Here is a 20,834-nt window from a genome sequence, read left to right on the forward strand (position 1 = left end):
GCGAATCTTGCTCCACTATGTCACCCGCACTGGTACAACACAGAGTAATAAATACTAGATTAACCAATATCCACCTTCCCTTTCCCCTCAGTTTCTTTTCCATTCTTTCATTTCTTTCTCTCCTTCAGATCCTCCTAACTGACCAAACTAAAAACGTAATACTTTTATTCACTGATTAATATGTAAAGCGGATAAGTAGGATATTCTCTTCATAACAAAGCTTGCAACTTAAATCCTTGAAACATCCCCCCTCTGCCCACCTTGTGGCTTTCCCCTGACCTCTGCTTCCCACTCCATACTCCCTCCCTTTCCTCTTTGGATTTGAGATTCTGCATTCAAAAAGAATTCCTCTCCCACTTCAGATTTTTTTTTTTTAAATAAACAGTAACGACAGCCGGTTCACTTATTTGAAAATTTCCCTCACAAACAGAACAGATAAGGGCTTTGTGTTCTTGCTGGGCGGTGGAGAAGGAACAAGAGGAACAGAAGGGGAATTAGAAAAGTAACAGAACATAAACCCAGGTGTGTCCAGCCAGTCTAGAGGAATAAGGGTCAGAAATACTCTAGCCTGCCACAAAAACAAAATTTCTTTTATCACTATATTTGCAAGAATAAGCCCTTAAAAACAGCACATGCGCCCTTAAAGATTTTTCTTTTGCTAGCCAAAATTATAAATTATCCCTTAGATAAGTGAAGGTTACCTAATAATCAACTCTTTAAACAGTCACTCACAATGGAACAAATTATTAAATGGAAAAGACATGCACCAGAAATGATCTTGATCACTGCAGTCGTGAAGGCTTATAGGTAACCCAATAAAATCAGAAAAAATAAATAAAAAGTTAACACACTGTTAGCTCGAAGTCTAGACTCACGGTTTCAAGCATAGTAAATACACCACTGAATACTACTTTATAAAAATACAATGAGTCAGGGGCGCCTGGGTGGCTTGAGTCAGTTAAGTGCCCGACTTAGGCTCAGGTCATGATCTCACAGATCCCAGCCCAACGGCTGTGCCAATAGCTGAGAGCCTAAACCCTGCTTTGGATTCTCCCTCTCTCTCTCTGCACCCCCACTCGCTCGCTCGCTCTCTCAAAAAGTGAGTAAACAAACAAACAAAAAATACAGTGAGTCGTTACACTGTAGAAATCACAAATATATTGAACGGATGAGTGGGGGTAGAGAGAGGTCTGTTAATGTTAAGCAAATAGGTATTTGTACTAAAACTTCCAGTGCCAGCATCATCCCTGGACTGAAAAAGTGCTGTGCTTCCAAAAGATTAGGCAAAAGGAAAAGCTTTCTGTCCCGGACTAGAGAACAACTGGAAAACGAGCACTTATAATTACAAGACACTAATACCAAAGCGGATGTAAATAATCTTGCACATAGTGTTTTATGAAATATGATTACAAAAATATCTAAATTTAGGGGTGCCTGGGTGGCTCAGTCGGTTAAGCGTCCGACTTCAGCTCAGGTCACAATCTCGCGGTCTGTGAGTTCGAGCCCCGCGTCGGGCTCTGGGCTGATGGCTCAGAGCCTGGAGCCTGCTTCCGATTCTGTGTCTCCCTCTCTCTCTGCCCCTCCCCCGTTCATGCTCTGTCTCTCTCTGTCTCAAAAATAAATAAACGTTAAAAAAAAAAAAAATTTTTTTAAATATCTAAATTTAAATTATCCTATACAAAGGCACATATGCACACTAAATTAATAAATAAAAACAGGCCTATTTCATCATTAACGGATGTGTACACACTCAAGGTGACCCAATAAGGTTTGGAAGTGATCTTCTCATTGGAAAAAAGACTGCCTTGGATTTGAAGTCACATTACATTTAGGCACACACAGTATTAGTTCAGAGTAAAAAAAAAAAAATCTTCTTTGTCTTCTAGCATTTCCTGAGGGCACCGCTGAATTCTTAACTGTAGAACAGTCTGCCTCACTTGAAATGGCTCCATGTTGTTTTTGACTTGGTATTTCTTCTTTATCCCTAACAAGGAATCTTACTGGAGGCTTATTATTTACTATGAACCACAATAGATCCTTTCATAAAGTACCTGCACAGACATTCACACATTCAACTATATGGTGGTTCACAAAAATCAAGTTCTGCTGGCAAAAGCCACGAAGTGAGAGTGATGGACAGGATGGAAGAGAAAAAAGCAATCTGGTTTTTAAATGTAGGATGCAAAGTGGCAGACCTTATCTTCCTGTTCCACAGCAGGATAGTGTCAACTGATAAGAAAGGTAAATTAATCCTTAAGCAAGTGAGCATTAAAAACTTTAGGAAACAGAGCTCCCTACCCTAACTCTACACTCTTGTTTCTAAAACATGGAGCTACTTACCTCTGCCTCTGCTGTCAACCGTAGCTTCTTTGCCATCAACTGTTTTATATCAATCCTACCTAAAGAAAGAAAAAAAGGTAACTTTTAAGTTGATGGATACAGCTAACCAGCACAATTTCTTTTCTTTTCTTTTTTTTTTTAAGTTTATTTATTCATTTTGGGGAGGGCAGGCAGGGAGAGGGAGAACCCCAAGCAGACTCCATACCGTCAGTGCAGAGCCCAACACAGGGCTCAAACTCTCGAACCATGAAATCATGACCTGGGCCAAAGTGAGACTCTTAACTGACTGAGCCTCCCAGGTGCCCCTAATCAGCACTATTTAAATCATGAAGTTGAAAATCAAGCAGAAGAGGATGACTATGTAAATTACGGTAAAACCACAAAACATGACAACTCTTAAAAAATGAAGAATGGGCACTATCAGTAGAAGGAAATTTATACATAATTTATACATAAGAAGACAGGTGCCTGAGTGGCTTAGTCAGTTGAGCATCCAACTCTTGATTTCAGCTCAGGTCATGATCCCAGGGTCATGGGATCGAGCCCTGCATCAGGATCTGCGCTGACAGTGGAGCCTGCTTAAGAGTCTCCCTCTCTCCCTCTCCCTCTCTCTCTCTGGACCTGGGTGACTTAGTCAGTTAAGTGTCCGACTTCAGCTGAGGTCATGATCTTGCAGTTTGAGTTCTAGCCCCACATCAGGCTGTGTGCTGACAGCTCAGAGCCTGGAGCCTGCTTCCGATTCTGTGTCTCCCCCTCTCTCTGCCCCTCCCCCACTCATGCTCTGTCTCTCTCTCTCTCTCTCTCAAAAATAAACATTAAGGGGCGCCTGGGTGGCTCAGTCGGTTACGCGTCCAACTTCAACTCAGGTCACAATCTCACGGTCCATGAGTTCGAGCCCCGCATCGGGCTCTGGGCTGATGGCTCGGAGCCTGGAGCCTGCTTCCGATTCTGTGTCTCCCTCTCTCTCTGCCCCTCCCCTGTTCATGCTCTGACTCTCTCTGTCTCAAAAATAAATAAACGTTAAAAAAAAATTTTTTTAATAAAAAAAATAAACATTAAAACAATTTTTTTAAAGGTTCTCTCTCCCTCTGCCCCTCCCTCGTGTTTCTCAAAAAAAAAAAAAAAAAGGTTGAAGGAAAAAAAACAACTACTGTATGTACATACAACATTCACAACATTAATCATATGATGCTATAAGATCCAATACTGACAGTATGAGAAATTAGACTCTGTGAATGGATCTTGCAACTGTAACTACTAAAATGCATAAGCAACCATAGAAAAATTAGATACACTGGACTTTATCAAAAAATTTTTAAATTTTTTTTGCTGCAAAGGACAACATGAGAAAAGGAGAAAGGCAACACACAAAATGAGACAAAAAAAAATCTGCAAATCTGATCAGGAACTCATATGTATAGAGCACTCTAAAGTATATATATTGGGGCCCCTGGGTGGCTCAGTCGGTTAAGTGCGGACTCTATTTCAGCTTAGGCCATGATCTCATGGGTTCGTGAGATTGAGCCCCACGTCAGACTGCGTTGACAGTGCAAAGCCTGCTTCGGATTCTCTCTCACCCTCTCTCTCTGCCCTCTCCTACTTGCTCGCTCTCTCTCAAAAATAAACATTTAAAAAAATAAAATATATAAAGAACTCTTACAACTCAATAATAAAGACAAGTGATCCAATTTAAACATGGGCAAAGTATCTGAACAAACATTGCTCCCTGAAAGATATACAAATAGCCAACATCACATGAAAAGATGCTCCACATCACTGGCCACCAAGGAAATGCAAATCAAAACATGAAGAAATACCACTTCATACCCACTAGGGGGCTATCATCAAAAATAGCAAGTGCTGGCCATTGTATACCATAAGCTTATACAATGTTAATGCGTCAGTTTTATCTCAATAATGCTGGTGGGGAAAAAAGAGCTGTACATGTAGGAAATTCTGAGAACAGTATTACTTAAGGACTGGATGTGACAGCTCTTCTATGATACAATTAGAGAAGTGTCTATAAACACCTATAACAGGGCACCTGGGTGGCTCGGTAGGTTAAACGTCCGAACTCTTGGTCTCAGGTCACAATCTGATGCCCAGCCAAAAACTGGTATATGAATGTTTACAGAAGCATTATTCATATTAACAGAAAGTGAAACAACTCAAATATCCATTAACTGATTAACAGAATGTGGTCGAGCCACAGAATGGGATATCACCCAGCAATAACAGGAGAAACATTCATACACACTTCAATATGGATGAAACTTGAAAACATGCTGAATGAAAGTCAGTCACAAAAGATTTACACGTTGTAGGACTCCATTACATGAAATCCAGCATAGACAATTCTACAAAGACAGAAGGTTTGTGGTTGTCCAGGGGTCAGGGGCAGGAGAGTGAGGAATAGGGAATGCCTGCATAATGTGCACACATTTTTTTTTGGGGGGGGGGGGGAGAAAATAATCTAAAATTCATTTCATTCTAATCTCCTTATTCTGAAAGATTCCTTTCTGTATATTAAGTCGCATTAATGTAGCTCCCTAATGTTTAATTTAACTGAGGTTATTAGTCTATTATTAATTAATCTAACCTGAGCACCTTCTTCATGATTTTCAAGAAAAGTTGATTTTCAAGGTCTTAAAAGATTTGTTTTTTATGATAACCTGTTGTTCTTTATGACTCCCATACCCACTGTACATTGTGATTTATGACTGTCATGGACTCAAAGACAGTTCCTTAACTTCACAGTGAATCACAGTACTACTATAATTTAAGCAAGCAGGCAGACTGTCTGCTCTTTTATTCTTTTTTTTTTTTTTTTTTTTTTTTTTTTTTTTTTAAATTTTTTTTTTTCAACGTTTATTTATTTTTGGGACAGAGAGAGACAGAGCATGAACGGGGGAGGGGCAGAGAGAGAGGGAGACACAGAATCGGAAACAGGCTCCAGGCTCCGAGCCATCAGCCCAGAGCCCGACGCGGGGCTCGAACTCACGGACCGCGAGATCGTGACCTGGCTGAAGTCGGACGCTTAACCGACTGCGCCACCCAGGCGCCCCGATTCTTTATATTTTATTTTAAAGTTCATTTATTTGAGAAAGAGACATTGTGAGCAGGGGAGGGGCAGAGAGAGAGGGAGAGAATGAGAATCCCAAGCAGGCTCCGTGCTACTAGCTACAGAGCCCAATGTGGGGCTCAAACTCACAACCTCATGAGATCGTGACCTGAGACGAAAACCAAGAGTCGCTCACTTAACCACCTGAGCCACCCAGGCACCTGTCTGCCCTTTTAATAAAATAAGGGTAGAGTTCATTTTGAATGAAATTTGCCTCCATTCATGAGTCTGTCTTTACACACAGTATCTTGCATAATAGCTTAGCCAAGTTTTAGCTTTTGATATCTTTATTAAACATTTAAGTTTTCTTGGTAAAATTTCTAACTTGTATCCTTCCTATCTGCAGAAAGAAAATAAAATTATTTAAATAAAAAAATTTTTTAAAGTTTTTCTTTGGCAAAAGATTCACAGCTTAAAGCAACACTTTTAACATAACTTGAAAAATTAAATGTCAATGCAGAAGCTAATGTCTACTCTATTGAACTTGGTGCCCATTAACAGTTGCATATACTGCTCATTTTGCTTACTAAAATAATGTTATTGGAACCTCTTGTTAACGTTAGGTTTTCCTTTGAGTTAGAGTTTTACTGAAATTCACTTAAGTTCAACATAGACTTAGTGATCTTGAAATGGTACCTTTTTCATTTTTGTATTTTTTTCAACGCATACCTTCAGATATTATAGTATCTTCTTCCAGAAAAGGAATTTTATAATCTGATACTAAATGCTATTTCATCTTTTAAAAATTTTTTTAATGTTTATTAATATTTTTTGAGAGAGACAGAAAGAGACAGAGCGAGACAGAGCATGAGTGAGGAGACGCAGAGAAAGAAGGAGACACAGAATCCGAAGCAGGCTCCAGGCTCCGAGCTTTCAGCACAGAGCCTGACGCAGGGCTCGAACTCACAAACCATGAGATCATGACCTGAGCCAAAGTCGGACACTCAACGGACAGAGCCACCCAGGTGCTCCTATTTTATCTTTTTAATTGAAATGTCAAGGTGTCTACTCTACTATAGGAACCAATAATATCAGACATCATCATGTGTAGAGAGATTTTCCACACAAATAAATGGATAGGACAGAACAGAATGCAAACTGAAACATAGGAAGACCACCACTTCTCTTTGCTGTCTTTGTAAAAACCTATAATGTAATTTTGTATCATTTTAGTAGTATCTTTTAATGAGAATTTACATTTTCTTATCTATTTTCCTTGGCAAAATTTACCTGAGTATTTTTCTTTCAGAATCAACAATTGCTACTGTATGTTCTACTTAAAAGAAGGAGTGAAGGGCATTCTAGGTTATAAGTAATTGCCCAGAAATACTTACTTTGGAGGTTAAAAAAGAAAACCGCAGGCCAAAAATGGGAGTCACATATGCCAGGCCAAGTCATTAGGATAGGAACCTAACCTAATTAAAGTTTCTACCACTTCCTGAAATGCAGTTTTACCTAATCAGGAATTCTCTGGTCAGTATCAATGAGGTCATCAGTCACATGGCCTTCTACATCCCACCCCCTTCCAAAGGAAGAGAAGGTAATCCACCCAATAAGACTCCTGCCCTTTCTTTTACTAATCGTCCTGCCCAGTTTCTGCCTATAAAATCTTTCCAGTTTGTACAGCTCCTCTGAGCTCCCCCCTACTTGCCTGATGGGTTGATGTCCGATTCATGAATCAATTAATAAAGCCAATTAGATCCTCAAATTCACCCAGTTGAATTTTTGTTCTTTAACACCAGAATGAATGTTGGGAGCAAATTTGGGCTAATTTTTTTTTCTTTAATGTTTATTTTTGAGAGAGAGTGTACATGGGGCTGAGACAGAGAGGGAGACACAGAATCTGAAGCAGGCTCCAGACTCCGAGTTGTCAGCACAGAGCCCAAAACAGGGCTCGAACCCACGAACCATGAGACTGTGACCTGAGCCAATGCTTAACTGACTGAGCCACCCAGGCACCCCATATTTGGGCTAATTTAAATTTAATAACTCTCTCTCCCTATTCTAAAAGTAATCTTCATTACAGGAAATTAAAATCCCAAATGCTCTCTCCCAAAAGAGCTCTAACAAAACTACCCTATGTCCTATAGTGTTCAAGTAACTAATATTAGTACTTTGGTAGATACCATTTGTCCTTCTACTTTGGCAAATATACATACTATAAAAGTGGACTCATGCATAGTTTTGGAACTTGCTTTTTTCACTTAATATATTGTGAATATCTTTCCATGTTACTACATATGCCTCTGTATCATTTTTATTTGCCTATTATTGTTTTTATGGCTGAAACTTACTATATTTAATCCCCCATTGGAAATTTAGATTATTTATACCCTTTTACAATACTTCACTTGGAAAAAAGGCATGGAGAATGAGAAGGTCCAAAATGCACCCCATCAAAGGTCTATAATGGGAGACAAAAAAATAAGTAATAATGGCTGAGAACTTTCCAGAATTGTGGAAAGAGACCAATCCTCAAATGAAATAAGGTCAAAGAATCCCAAGCAGGATAAATAAAAATCTACACTTAGATAGAGACTCCAGAATTGGACCCACAAAAGTATGGCCAACTAATCTTTGACAAAGCAGGAAAGAATATTCAGTGGAAAAAAGACAGTCTCTTTAGCAAATGGTGCTGGGAGAACTGGACAGCAACGTGCAGAAGAATGAAACTAGACCACTTTCTTACACCATGCACAAAAATAAACTCAAAATGGATAAAAGACCTGAATGTGAGACAGGAAACCATCAAAACCCTAGAGGAGAAAGCAGGAAAAGACCTCTCTGACCTCAGCCGCAGCAATTTCTTACTTGACACATCCCCAAAGGCAAGGGAATTAAAAGCAAAAATGAGCTACTGGGATTTCATCAAGATAAAAAGCTTCTGCACTGCAAAGGAAATAATCAACAAAACTAAAAGGCAACCGATGGAATGGGAAAAGATATTTGCAAATGACATATCCGATAAAGTGCCAGTATCCAAAATCTATGAAGAGCTCACCAAACTCCACACCTGAAAAACAAATAATTCAGGGAAGAAATGGGCAGAAGACAAGAATAGACACTTCCCCAAAGAAGACATCCAGATGGCCAACAGGCACATGAAAAGATGCTCAACGTCACTCCTCATCAGGGAAATACAAATCAAAACCACACTGAGATATCACCTCACACCAGTCAGAGTGGCTAAAATGAACAAATCAGGAGATTACAGATGCTGGAGAGGATGTGGGGAAACGAGAACCCTCTTGCACTGTTGGTGGGAATGCAAACTGGTGCAGCCGCTGTGGAAAACAGTGTGGAGGTTCCTCAAAAAATTAAAAATAGATCTACCCTATGACCCAGCAATAGCACTGCTAGGAATTTACCCAAGGGATACAGGAGTGCTGATGCATAGGGGCACTTGTACCCTAATGTTTATAGCAGCACTCTCAACAATAGCCAAGTTACAGAAGGAGCCTAAATGTCCATCAACTGATGAATGGATAAAGAAATTGTGGTTTATATATACAATGGAATACTACTTGGCAATGAGAAAGAATGAAATCTGGCCATTTTGTAGCAATGTGGATGGAACTGGAGAGTATTATGCTAAGTGAAATAAGTCAAGCAGAGAAAGATAGATACCATATGTTTTCACTCTTATGTGGATCCTGAGAAAGTTAACAAAAAACATGGGTGAGAGGAAGGGGAAAAAAAAAGTTAGAGAGGGAAGGAGGCAAACCATAAGAGACTCTTAAAAAATGAAAAAAAACTGAGCATTGATGGGGGGTGGGAGGGAAGGGAAAGTGGGTGATGGGCATTGAGGAGGGCACCTGTTGGGATGAGCACTGGGTGTTGTATGGAAACCAACGTGACAACAAATTTCATATTAAAAAAATAATAAATAAAATTAAAATAAAATAAAATAAAATAAAATAAAATAAATTACATGCTCAAAAAAAAAGATATATCCTAGTGAAACTGTAACACACAGGTTTATTTTAAAAAACACCTCTTAAAAGCAGCCAGAAAGCAAGTACCACCTATGAAAGGATTGCAGTTATGCCTGATTTACCAATGCCAACAACAGAAGCCACCAGACAGTGGATCAGTACCTTCAACCTTTGACAGTGGTGGAGTTTGTAACTGGGAAGGAGGCTAGAGATCATGTCATGAAGAGCCTGGGTGTATTTTAACAAGGGCTATGAGGAAACTAAGAATTTTAAGCAGGAAAATAACTGATTTGATATGGGAAAGTCCACTCTGGCAGAATGAAAAGGACCACAGAAGAGAGAAATGCAATAAATTCAGACAAGAAATGAGGTCATAAACCAAAACAAATGGCAATGAGGGTAGGTAGGAGAAGATAAATTTTGAAGATAGTCACAAACTTTAAATAGGCAAGAAATATGACTAAGACAAATATTAATTTGATTTTTCTGTCAATTATAACACCTTTTTTATTTACTTCTCTACCATCAACGATCGGACCATGGTTTCATAAATAATCTATTTCATAAGTAAATGAATACTGAAGCTTCTTCCCTTCAACTAATTCAATTACATGGGGGAATGGGGAGAGAATCATTGTAAAAGATTAATTCTCACTACCTGTACATCACTTCCAAAAGGCATCTGTTTATCCATAAATAACATAACCACCATTACAAACTGGTTTTGACTAGTTGGGAACTGGAAAATAGGCAGTATTTTTGCTCACAGCTAGACTAGCCTCTGAAAGCCTCCCTCAATGACATTAAAGCTACACAGTGGAAGAAAAATATATTAAAAAGCCAATTCTACTCATGTTCCTTCACCTTAAAATTAACTTCACACATATTCAAAAGATTTACTTTCTTACTACCAAAAAATTAAAAAATTAAATGTCAAAAAAGCCAGAAGAATAATGCCCTTAAAGCTAACATGCAATGATTTCTTAAAAATTTTTTAACATTTTTTATTTATTTTTGAGAGAGACAAAGTACGAATGGCGGACAGGCAGAGAGAGGGAGACACAGAATCCACAAGCAGGCTCCAGGCTCTGAGCTGTCAGCACAGAGTCCAACACGGGGGCTCAAACTCACGAACTATGAGATCATGACCTGAGCCGAAGTCAGATGTTTAACTGAGCCACCCAGGTGCCCTTGTAACATGCAATGATTTAAAGTACAGACTTCCAACCATATAACTCAACTCAAGGTTTCTAGGTTTCTAAAACATTGATCATGCAATTTCTGTAAGATCTTCCTAGGTCTACTGATATCACTAACTTGTAACATTAATATCCTTGAAAACTGATCATTAACTGATAACATCTAATTAACAGACCCAAGGATAAATCCCTTAAAAAAAAACAACAACAAACTACTCTACATTTTGTTTTCTCCTAGCACTCTCATCTCCAACAAATAAACCAGGTTTGCAACATTTACCTTTGTGAACACTACTTAACCCTTGTGAAGTCTATATTTATTTAATGGGAATATTTAAAATTTATTCCCTGAAATATCAAAAATCTTATTTTAACCAGTTGTGATGAAGAGCTTTCTAAAATTATCACATGCCACCTTATCATATACCACCTTAAAAAAAAAACCCAACTGTATCCTACATACATTTTATGTCCAGTAAAAGCGATCATTTATTGTACTATGCTATCAATACCTACAGTAAAACTGAAATGAGAGCAATCAGGACTACACCAAACAGCTCCAAGGAGCTGTGCCTTTCGATGGGGCGGTCTCTTCATGGCTTTGTGTCAAATCCGCTTCCTCTAACAATCCTATGTTTACACTGCTATGCCAAATCCATTGCCAAGGTTACCCAGAAGGAAAAGACACCTAACCAAGCTCGTTAAATAGGTAACTCATTTATTCATTCAATTATATATTCAACTCATTAAGTAAAAACCCAGTGAGTACCCAATATATAAAGGGTAGTACACACATATCCTAAACCCTTCCTTTAGAATCTCAGGAGAAATGTGCGAATGTAGATAATTTCAACATACAGATGACTGTGGGGTGGAGCGAGATTTTGCAGAGGAAGTCAATATTTGAGCTGAGTCCCAGATAATAAAGAAAAATCATAGTGAACAGGTGCTAGACAGATTATTATAGAGGAAAGAGTGAGCATAAAGACTTATAAAAACTTGGGTTTTTTGGGACTTGAACCTGGGTCAAATGTCTCTCTGGGTGCCATGCTTGCTTTGCTTTATAAAACTGATTTTAATAAGCTTTTTGCCTAAGGGTAGCTTTTTATCTACTTACTTGCTAAATGACCAACTTTCCAGATGAGTGCTGTCCAACAGAAACATAATGTGAACCACATACGTAACTTTAACTTTTCTAGGAGCCACAACAGGTATAAGTGAGTCCTTGAAATGTGGTGTTTTATAATTACAGTGTTATCTCAATTCAGACTAGTCACATTTCCAGTGCTAAACTAGACGATACTGAAATGTAGGTCTACTAGCTCCCATACTGAACAGCATGGTTCTTTTTCGAGTTTATTTGTTTTGAGAGAGACAGAGGAAGAGGGGCAGAAAAAGAGAGAATCTCAAGCAGGCTCTGTGCTGTTCCTACAAGGAACCCCACAAACCGTGAGATCATGACCTAAGCCAAAATCCAGAGTCAAGACACTTAACCTAATGAGCCACTCAGGTGTCCCATGAACGGTGCAGCTCTAAATGAGGGGTCAGCACATCTTTTTCTGCAATGGGCCAGAGAGCAAGTATTTCAGGCTTTGCGGGCCATATGGTCCATTCACTCCACACACAAACATGGCTGTGTTTGCCAACTCCTGTTCTAGATGGCTAATTTACTGTAAATCTGGCTGACAAAACTGATAGGTATGTACACGACTTTTTGTTAAGTTAACCTAACTATGGCGAATGCTGTTGGCTGCTTCCCCAATAAGGGCATGGGTTTCATTCCCCTTGCCAGACTGATTTAAGACTGGGCATGAGTATCTGTCAGAGCAAGGACAGCATAAAAATGACTCACTCAAGCTAGTTTACTGAGAGGAGTTCAAAGAGGGCCCTTTTATACATGTGCGGGCAGAGTTTAAGAAAAGCAACAAAGGATAGTGTGGAATTCTAGGGCTAGTAACAAATACCAGGGAAGCTATCCTTAGGCTTCAAAGGGCAAAGGAGGGAAATGGTTAAGGAAACCCAAAGAGAATTTCTAAGAGAACTATCAGACAGGAGTGATGGTTACCCAGACGGAGGAAAGTAACTTTAAATAAAGGGAAAACTTTATAACGAAAGTTATAAACACACTCACCTTACTCTCTCTGCCCTTGGATCTGTCAGTTCCCTCTCCATCAGCCGGACCCCAACCCCCATGACCAAACTCTACGAGAAACCATAGGGCATGGGAACCTATGGATACAGTCCAGTAAGGTCAGCCTCCCAGGACACAAAATAGGGTAGAAAAGAGTAGAGAGACAAAAGGAAGATATCCAGCATAACCTGTAATCTAATTATGGCCAATGAGACATAAGAAGTCTGCTGGGGAATTTCTAGTTAAGTTTCATTGCTCTAAAGAGAAACCTAGGGAAATCGTTTCTCTTCTTCTGACAGAGACTGTTTTGTTTTTTAGTTTGTTTGCTTTACCAGTTTTCTTACCCACCCTGGAGTTACTAATCCTCTGTCATTATTTCCACTCTTCTCTCCTCAATGCCACCAATTTCCTGGACCCACCACGCCATATTCCAAACCCAGATACTGTCTGCTATCTGCTCTCTCTGATTCCAAATGGTCATGCACTACAGAGAGTATTAAGAAAATGGGCCCGCTCTAAACTGATGCTGTCAAGTCCTAACCAGCCCCACAAAAGAATAATGAAATATTTTCTTGACCTCTTGATGAATTTAACAGCCCTCACAACCATAGCTCTCAACATTTTCTACCTTCCTCAAGTCCAGCCGTACCAAGCAACCTCCAGTTGATCCCTTGGGTACAAAGTCCTTAAATGTTTTCTCTTTCTTACTTTTCACAATCTTCAACCCTCTTCTCCATTGTTCCCATGTCAGAGGACGGCCAAGGCCATCTCTTTTTCAATAGTAACTCTTCAAACTATTGCCTTGATCATTCCATATCCTTAGAGAGAGACTGTTCAAATTGCTCTCAACACAGTAAATCATTTATATTGTCCACATTTACATTCAGAGCCAACCTACTCCCTAAAAATTGTTTCTGAAATTATGATATGGATGTCCCCAGTAGTACACAAAATTAAATCTGGGGTTTTACCAACATTCGTCAAGTGTTACATATTTATTTAATGTGTGTGTGTGTGTGTGTGTGTGTGTGTGTGTGTGTGTGTGTGTGTTTAAGTAGGTTCAACACAGGGCTGAGATCAAGACCTGTGCTGAGATCAAGAGTCAGTTGGTTAACCAACTGAGCCACCCAGGCACCACATTAAACAATATATATTCTTTACAGCCCTGTATGATAAGCAAGATGGTTATTTTATATTTAAAATAAGATTCAAAGCAATTAAATATCTGGCCCACAGTCACATGGCCTGGCCAGTAAGTAACTAAGCCTGAACGAATACCTGTCTTCTAACCCCTAGTCATGCAACAAGCAGCACAAAAAATAAAATTTAAATTTAAAAAAAAAAGAAAAGAAAAGAAATCAAGGCCTACTTACAGTGACTACATTAAAAGTAGAGTTCTAAGCAATTAGCAATGACTAAACCATTTTTTCAAGTTGTAATTCTTTTAATAAACATTTTCTTTGCCTCCTTGCGGCAAGTGCAGAATTAGCTAACGGACAGGCACTGACTAGCAGGGTTTTATTGCCTAGAGAAATTCAACTCATTTTAAAATCCCAATCATGGGGCTCCTGGCTGATTCAGTCAGAAGAACGTGCCACTCTTGATCTGGGGGTCATGGGTCCAAGCCCCACATGGGGTGTAGAGATTACTCAAATAAATAAAACTTTAAAAATTAAATTAAATTAGGGGCACCTGGGTGGCTCAGTCAGTTAGGCTTATCTGACTCTTGGTTTTTGCTCAGGTCACGATCTCATGGTTTCCTGGGTTTGAGCCCCACATCAGGTTCCATGCTTGGGATTCTCTCTCCCTCTCTATCTGTCCCTCCCCTGCTCACACTGTCTCTCTCTCTCTCTCTCTCTCTCTCAAAAAATAAAAAAATAAACAAAAAGTAAATAATTAAAAATTAAATTAAATTAAAAAATAAAATAAAATCCTGATTATTTTCTAAAAAAACTCTCACTGACCATGACTTAGAAGATCTTCATTGCAGCTTCACTTCCTTCTCCACAGAGACAGAAGTAATCTAAGAGTCACTTTAAGTCCATAGGATGGCTGTGGTGAGCATCCCTTGAGAGAATCAATCATTTATCAATCTTAAAAGCAAAAGGGGAGATAAGATAGTATAATCCACCTATCACCTGCTACTGCTCCACTGACCTCAAAAATCTTCTAGAACTACCAATTATTACAGGTCTGTACTAATTGCACAGAAATGGAATATGAACTAGAAATGAGGATCGGTATATATTCATATAGAAAAGGTGATTTAATAGATAATGTTGAAAAACCTGACTAGCCATTTTGGAAAACTACACAGTTATATCCCTCATTCAAAATACATTTCAGGCGGATAAAATATTTAAATAAATTATAAAACCTGAAGAGTAATTATTGCAAAAAATTTCTTCTGTTTTCCTTTTTCATCATCTTGGAAAATCCCTAAGCATGACAAGAAATCTTAAAGCAATAAAAGAATATTTGATAATATAAAAACTAAGTATGGCAAGGCACACCATAAGCAAAGTCAAAAAACAAACAGCTAGTTTACAAAATATTCACAGTGGGGCACCTGGGTGGCTCAGTCAGTTGAGCATCTGATTTCAGCTCATGATCTCACAGTACATGAGTTTGAGTCCCACATCAGGCTCTGTGCTGACAGCTCAGAGCCTGGAGCCTGCTTCAGATTCTGCGTCTCCCTCTTTCTCTGCCCCTCCTCCTCTCACGTGTACGCTCCCTCAAAAATGAACAAACATTAAATTTTTTTTTTTTAATATTCACACTGCATTCAAAGGATCAATTTCCACTCATTGAACATGGCATTAGCTCTCCAGGTAGCTGTCTTCTTTACAAGCCAGGCCGGGCCCACATTGAAGCAACTATGTCTAAGGGACCTGCAGTTGGCATTGATCTTGGCACCACCTACTCCTGTGTGGGTGTCTTCCAGCATGGGAAAGTGGAAATAATTGCCAACAATCAGGGAAACCAAACCACCCCAAGTTATGTCACCTTTACTGACACGGAACGATTGATTGGTGATGCTGCAATGAAGCCCACCGACACAGTTTTTGATGCCAAATGCCTGACTGGACGTAGATTTGATGATGCTGTTGTCCAATCTGATATGAAGCATTGGCCCTTCATGGCGGTGAATGATGCTGGCAGGCCCAAGGTCCAAGTAGAATACAAGGGAGAGACCAAAAGTTTCCATCCAGAGGAGGTATCTTCTACGGTCTTGATAAAGATGAAGGAAATCGCAGAGGCTTACCTTGGGAGGGCTGTTACCAATGCTGTAGTCACAGTACCTGCCTATTTTAACGATTCTCAGTGTCAGGCTACCAAAGATGCTGGAACTACTGCTGGTCTTAATGTACTTTGAATCATCACTGAGCCCACTGCTGCTACTTTGCTTATGGCTTAGACAAAAAGGTTGGAGCCGAAAGGAATGTGCTGATCTTTGACTTGGGAGGTGGCACTTCTGATGTGTCAATCCTCACTACCAAAGATGGGATCTTTGAGGTCAAATCTACTGCTAGAGACACCTACTTAGGTGGAGAAAACTTTGACACCCGAATGGTAAACCATTTTATTGCAGAGTTCAAGCGCAAACCTAAGAAGGACATCAGCGAGAACCACAGGGTGGTCTGTCACCTCCACACTGCTTGGGAGCGCAACAAGCACACGCCTTCTTCCAGCACCCAGGCCAGTATTGAGATTGATTCTCTATATGAAGGAATCGACTTCTATACCTCTATTACTCATGCCCGGTTTGAAGAATTAAATGCTGAACTGTTCCGTGGCACCCTGGACCCTGTAGAGAAAGCCCTTCGGGATGCCAAGCTAGACAAGTCTCAGATCCACGTTATTGTCTTGGTGGGTGGTTCTACACGTATCCCCAAGGTTCAGAAACTTCTACAAGACATTTCCAGCGGGAAGGAACTGAATAAGAGCATCAACCCTGATGAGGCTGTCGCTTATGGTGCAGCTGTCCAGGCAGCCATCCTTTCTGGAGACAAATATGAAAATGTTCAAGGTTTGCTGCTGTTGGATGTCACTCGTCTTTCTCTTGGCGTTGAAACTGCTGGTGGAGTCATGACTGTTCTCATCAAGCGCAATACTACCATTCCTACCAAACAGACCCAAACCTTCACTTCCTACTCTGACAACCAGCCTGGTGTGCTCACTCGGGTTTATGAAGGTGAGCATGCCATGACCAAGAATAACAACCTACTTGGCAAGTTTGAACTCACAGGCATATGTCCTGCCTCCCGTGGCGTTCCTCAGATTGAGGTCACCTTTGATATTGATACTAATGGCATTCTCAATGTCTCTGTTGTGGATAAGAGTACAGGAAAAGAGATCAAGATCACCATCACCAACGACAAAGGTCACCTGAGCAAGGAAGACATTGAGCGCACGGTCCAGGAAGCTGAGAAGTACAAAGCTGAGGATGAGAAGTGGCAAGACAAGGTGTCCTCCAAGAATTCCCTTGAATCTTACGCATTCAACATGAAAGCAACTGCTGAAGATGAAAAGCTTCAGGGTAAAATCAACAATGAGGACAAACAGAAAATTCTGGACAAATGTAATGAAATCATCAACTGGCTGGATAAGAACCAGACCGCAGAAAAAGAAGAATTTGAACATCAGCACAAAGAGCTGGAGAAGGTCTGCCATCCCATCATTACAAAGCTGTACCAGAGTGCAGGAGGCATGTCTGAAGGCTTCCCTGGTGGTGGAGCTCCTCCTTCTGGTGGTGCCTCCTCTGGGCCCACCACTGAAGAGGTTGATTAAGCCAACCCGAGAATAGGCCTAGCACTGTTCCACACAAAACATCTGAAGGACCCGAATTGGTAGCAAATTCCATGACAGTTTTAAAGTTGAGCTGCTGCAGTTCATCAACTGAGGATTCTTGATACCTGAATATGGAATATGTGCACAAGGAAAGGAAATACAACACTGCACTTTATAAGCGCTGTATTGTTAAGTGGAAAACGCAATGTCTTAAACTGTATTTAAAATTGGCACCAAAAAAAAAAAAAAAAAGAGTTTCTTAATACAGAAAGAATTCTTTAAAAGAAGAAAAATATAGCCACTAGGTAGGCAACAAAAATGGGCAGAGAATATGAATAGGGTTTTTAAGGAATAAATAAAAAGTCAACAAATGTATGAAAAAAGCTCCCTACCTCACTTATAATTTATGAGAACAAATTCACGCTTATCCCATTTTTCACCCATCAAGCTAGCAAAATTTATTTTTTTTAAATATAAGTTATTGTCAAATTGGTTTCCATAGAGCACCCAGTGAACATCCCAACAAGCAAACTAGCAAAATGTAAAAGATTGGTAAGACATACTGGTAACTGTATGGGGAAACAATGTATGTGGGAGTGTAAACTGATGTAACATTTTTAAAAGAAAACTCAGTAATACCTAAATTTTGAATAAAAAACCCTTTGATCTAGTAATTTCACTTTTAAATATCCTATAAGCATACTAGCACAAGTAAGCAATGACACTGTTTTAAGAATGCTCTCTGCAGCACTGTTTACAATACTGAAATGCTGGATACAACTTAAATGCCAGTCAATAAAGGATAAGTTAAATAAATTACCAAGCATTTGTACAACAGAAATACTCACATAAATACTTTTAGAAGTATTTATTACACTTAAATAGAAGTATTACATATTCTGAATAAAAAAACATCTAATATTTACTAACTTTAGAAAAGGCAAATTACAGGAGAGATCCCAAATGTGATCCTACATGTAGGGAAATGAAAATGATTACCTAGGGGGAAAGAGAGTTATTACTTTATAACCATCTACAGCGTTTGATTTTTTCCCATGAGAACATACTTTAAATTTAAATATTTATAAGCATATTCCAGCAATTTGTTTTTTAATGAAACCAGACTATCTTGTATTTAAATTTTTTTAAATGTTTATTTATTTTTGAAAGAGCGCCTGAACAGGGGAGGGACAGAGAGAGAAGGAAACACAGAATCCAAATCAGGCTCCAGGCTCTGAGCTGTCAGCACAGAGCTCGACGGAGGGCTTGAACTCATGAACCAGGAGATCATGACTTGAGCTGAAGTCGGACGCTTAACCGACTGAGCCACCCAGGTGCCCCTAGACTATCTTGTATTTCTAATGAAAGACGAATAGCCCCAAATTATTTAGCATGAGGACAGAAGATTGAGATTTTCAAGGTGTATTATGGGTGATCTACAAAAGCAATAAATGGACATACAAATCACAACTGGTCTATAATTTTTTTAAAGCTATAAACGGGTTTTTTTTTTAATGTTTATTTATTTTTGAGATACAGCGAACAGGGGAGGGGCAGAGAGAGGGAGACAGAGGATCTGAAGCCGGTTCCATGCTGACAGCAGTGAGCCCAATGCCAGGCTCAACCTCACAAACCATCAGATCATGACCTGAACTAAAATCAGACGTTTATTTTTATTTTTTTGTTCATAATTCACTTTTTTTAAATTTTTTTTTCAATATATGAAATTTATTGTCAAATTGGTTTCCATACAACACCCAGTGCTCATCCCAAAAGGTGCCCTCCTCAATACCCATCACCCACCCTCCCCTCCCTCCGACCCCCCATCAACCCTCAATTTGTTCTCAGTTTTTAAGAGTCTTTTATGCTTTGGCTCTCTCCCACTCTAACCTCCTTTTTTTTTTTTTTTTTTTCCCCTTCCCCTCCCCCATGGGTTTCTGTTAAGTTTCTCAGGATCCACATAAGAGTGAAATCATATGGTATCTGTCTTTCTCTGTATGGCTTATTTCACTTAGCATCACACTCTCCAGTTCCATCCATGTTGCTACAAAGGGCCAGATTTCATTCTTTCTCATTGCCACGTAGTACTCCATTGTGTATATAAACCACAATTTCTTTATCCATTCATCAGTTGATGGACATTTAGGCTCTTTCCGTACTTTGGCTATTGTTGAGAGTGCTGCTATAAACATTGGGGTACAAGTGCCCCTATGCATCAGTACTCCTGTATCCCTTGGGTAAATTCCTAGCAGTGCTATTGCTGGGTTATAGGGTAGGTCTATTTTTAATTTTCTGAGGAACCTCCACACTGTTTTCCAGAGTGGCTGCACCAATTTGCATTCTCACCAACAGCGCAAGAGGGTTCCCGTTTCTCCACATCCTCTCCAGCATCTATAGTCTCCTGATTTGTTCATTTTGGCCACTCTGACTGGTGTGAGGTGATATCTGAGTGTGGTTCTGTAAAATCAGACGTTTAACCAACTGAGCCACCTGGCGCCTCCATAGTTATAAACAGGCTTCTATTCTATAATCAAAATAACCTAAAAACTGATTACTCAACTAGAGTTAACTTTGGTTTATTTTTCTTTTATCACCACACCTGTTATCAATTGTGTGGGTGGACTGCCACACCCAGTAAGAGAATTAGCCTGTTTATCATTAAATTTTCACAACTCCATATGACCTTATTTTAAAATCAGTAGATACTTTCAGGTAAAAAAAAAAAAAAAAAATACAAGATTTCATCCAGATTACAATTCTCAGTTTATATATTACATCACGGGGAATTACCAAGTTTCCTTAGTATCTGGGACCGGAGAGTCCACAGCATCAATGAGAAGATAAAATACCTTAACAAACCTAGTACTATTTGCTCTCCTTGGTTTTGCAGTAAGGGGAAATCTAAGTACTGACAGGCTAGAAATCATCCACATAGGTAGTCAGTCGATGACTACACAGCAAGACTTCAAGCCACATTTTCTTACTTCCTCCTGCCTTTCCGTTTGGCTTCCCATCCATGAAAACAAACCACAAATCCATCTATACTGCCTCCCCACCTTGCCCAACCAATCCAAACACCAAGCACCTAACACTGTACGGTCTTCAACCCCATGCCTTTGCAAACTCACACCTTTCTTCTGGCTTGGAAGCCCTCCTCCGGTCTCTTCTTCAAAGACCAAACTCAAATTCTACTTCTGTGAGACACTTCCCTCACAGGGAACAGGACTGTTTTCTGTTTTAGTATCTTATTCACCCAAACTCCCCTAATTAGCAAACCTAGTATAACGCCTTATTTATAGATCAAAGGTACTTTGAAA

The 20,834-nt window shown here is 39.5% G+C and overlaps 2 protein-coding genes across 4 annotated transcripts in view; one reads left to right on the top strand and one right to left on the bottom strand.

The window, feature by feature from the left end:
- SOAT1 (sterol O-acyltransferase 1) overlaps positions 1-20,834 on the bottom strand; it is an 84,836-nt gene that overhangs the window by 39,292 nt on the left and 24,710 nt on the right. For all 3 annotated transcript variants that reach the window (XM_045452734.1, XM_045452735.1, XM_045452736.1), the window contains one exon: positions 2,341-2,399. In XM_045452734.1, coding sequence (XP_045308690.1) covers positions 2,341-2,399 — 59 coding nt within the window. The remainder of the gene's footprint in view (positions 1-2,340; positions 2,400-20,834) is intronic.
- LOC123585000 (heat shock cognate 71 kDa protein-like) lies at positions 15,451-17,528 on the top strand. Its single transcript, XM_045452733.1, is given in 2 exon segments — positions 15,451-16,124; positions 16,127-17,528. Coding segments are annotated over 2 exon segments (1,911 nt in total). The 5' UTR covers positions 15,451-15,604; the 3' UTR covers positions 17,518-17,528.

Source organism: Leopardus geoffroyi, chromosome C3, assembly GCF_018350155.1.
Source record: "Leopardus geoffroyi isolate Oge1 chromosome C3, O.geoffroyi_Oge1_pat1.0, whole genome shotgun sequence".
Taxonomy (NCBI): Eukaryota; Metazoa; Chordata; class Mammalia; order Carnivora; family Felidae; genus Leopardus; species Leopardus geoffroyi.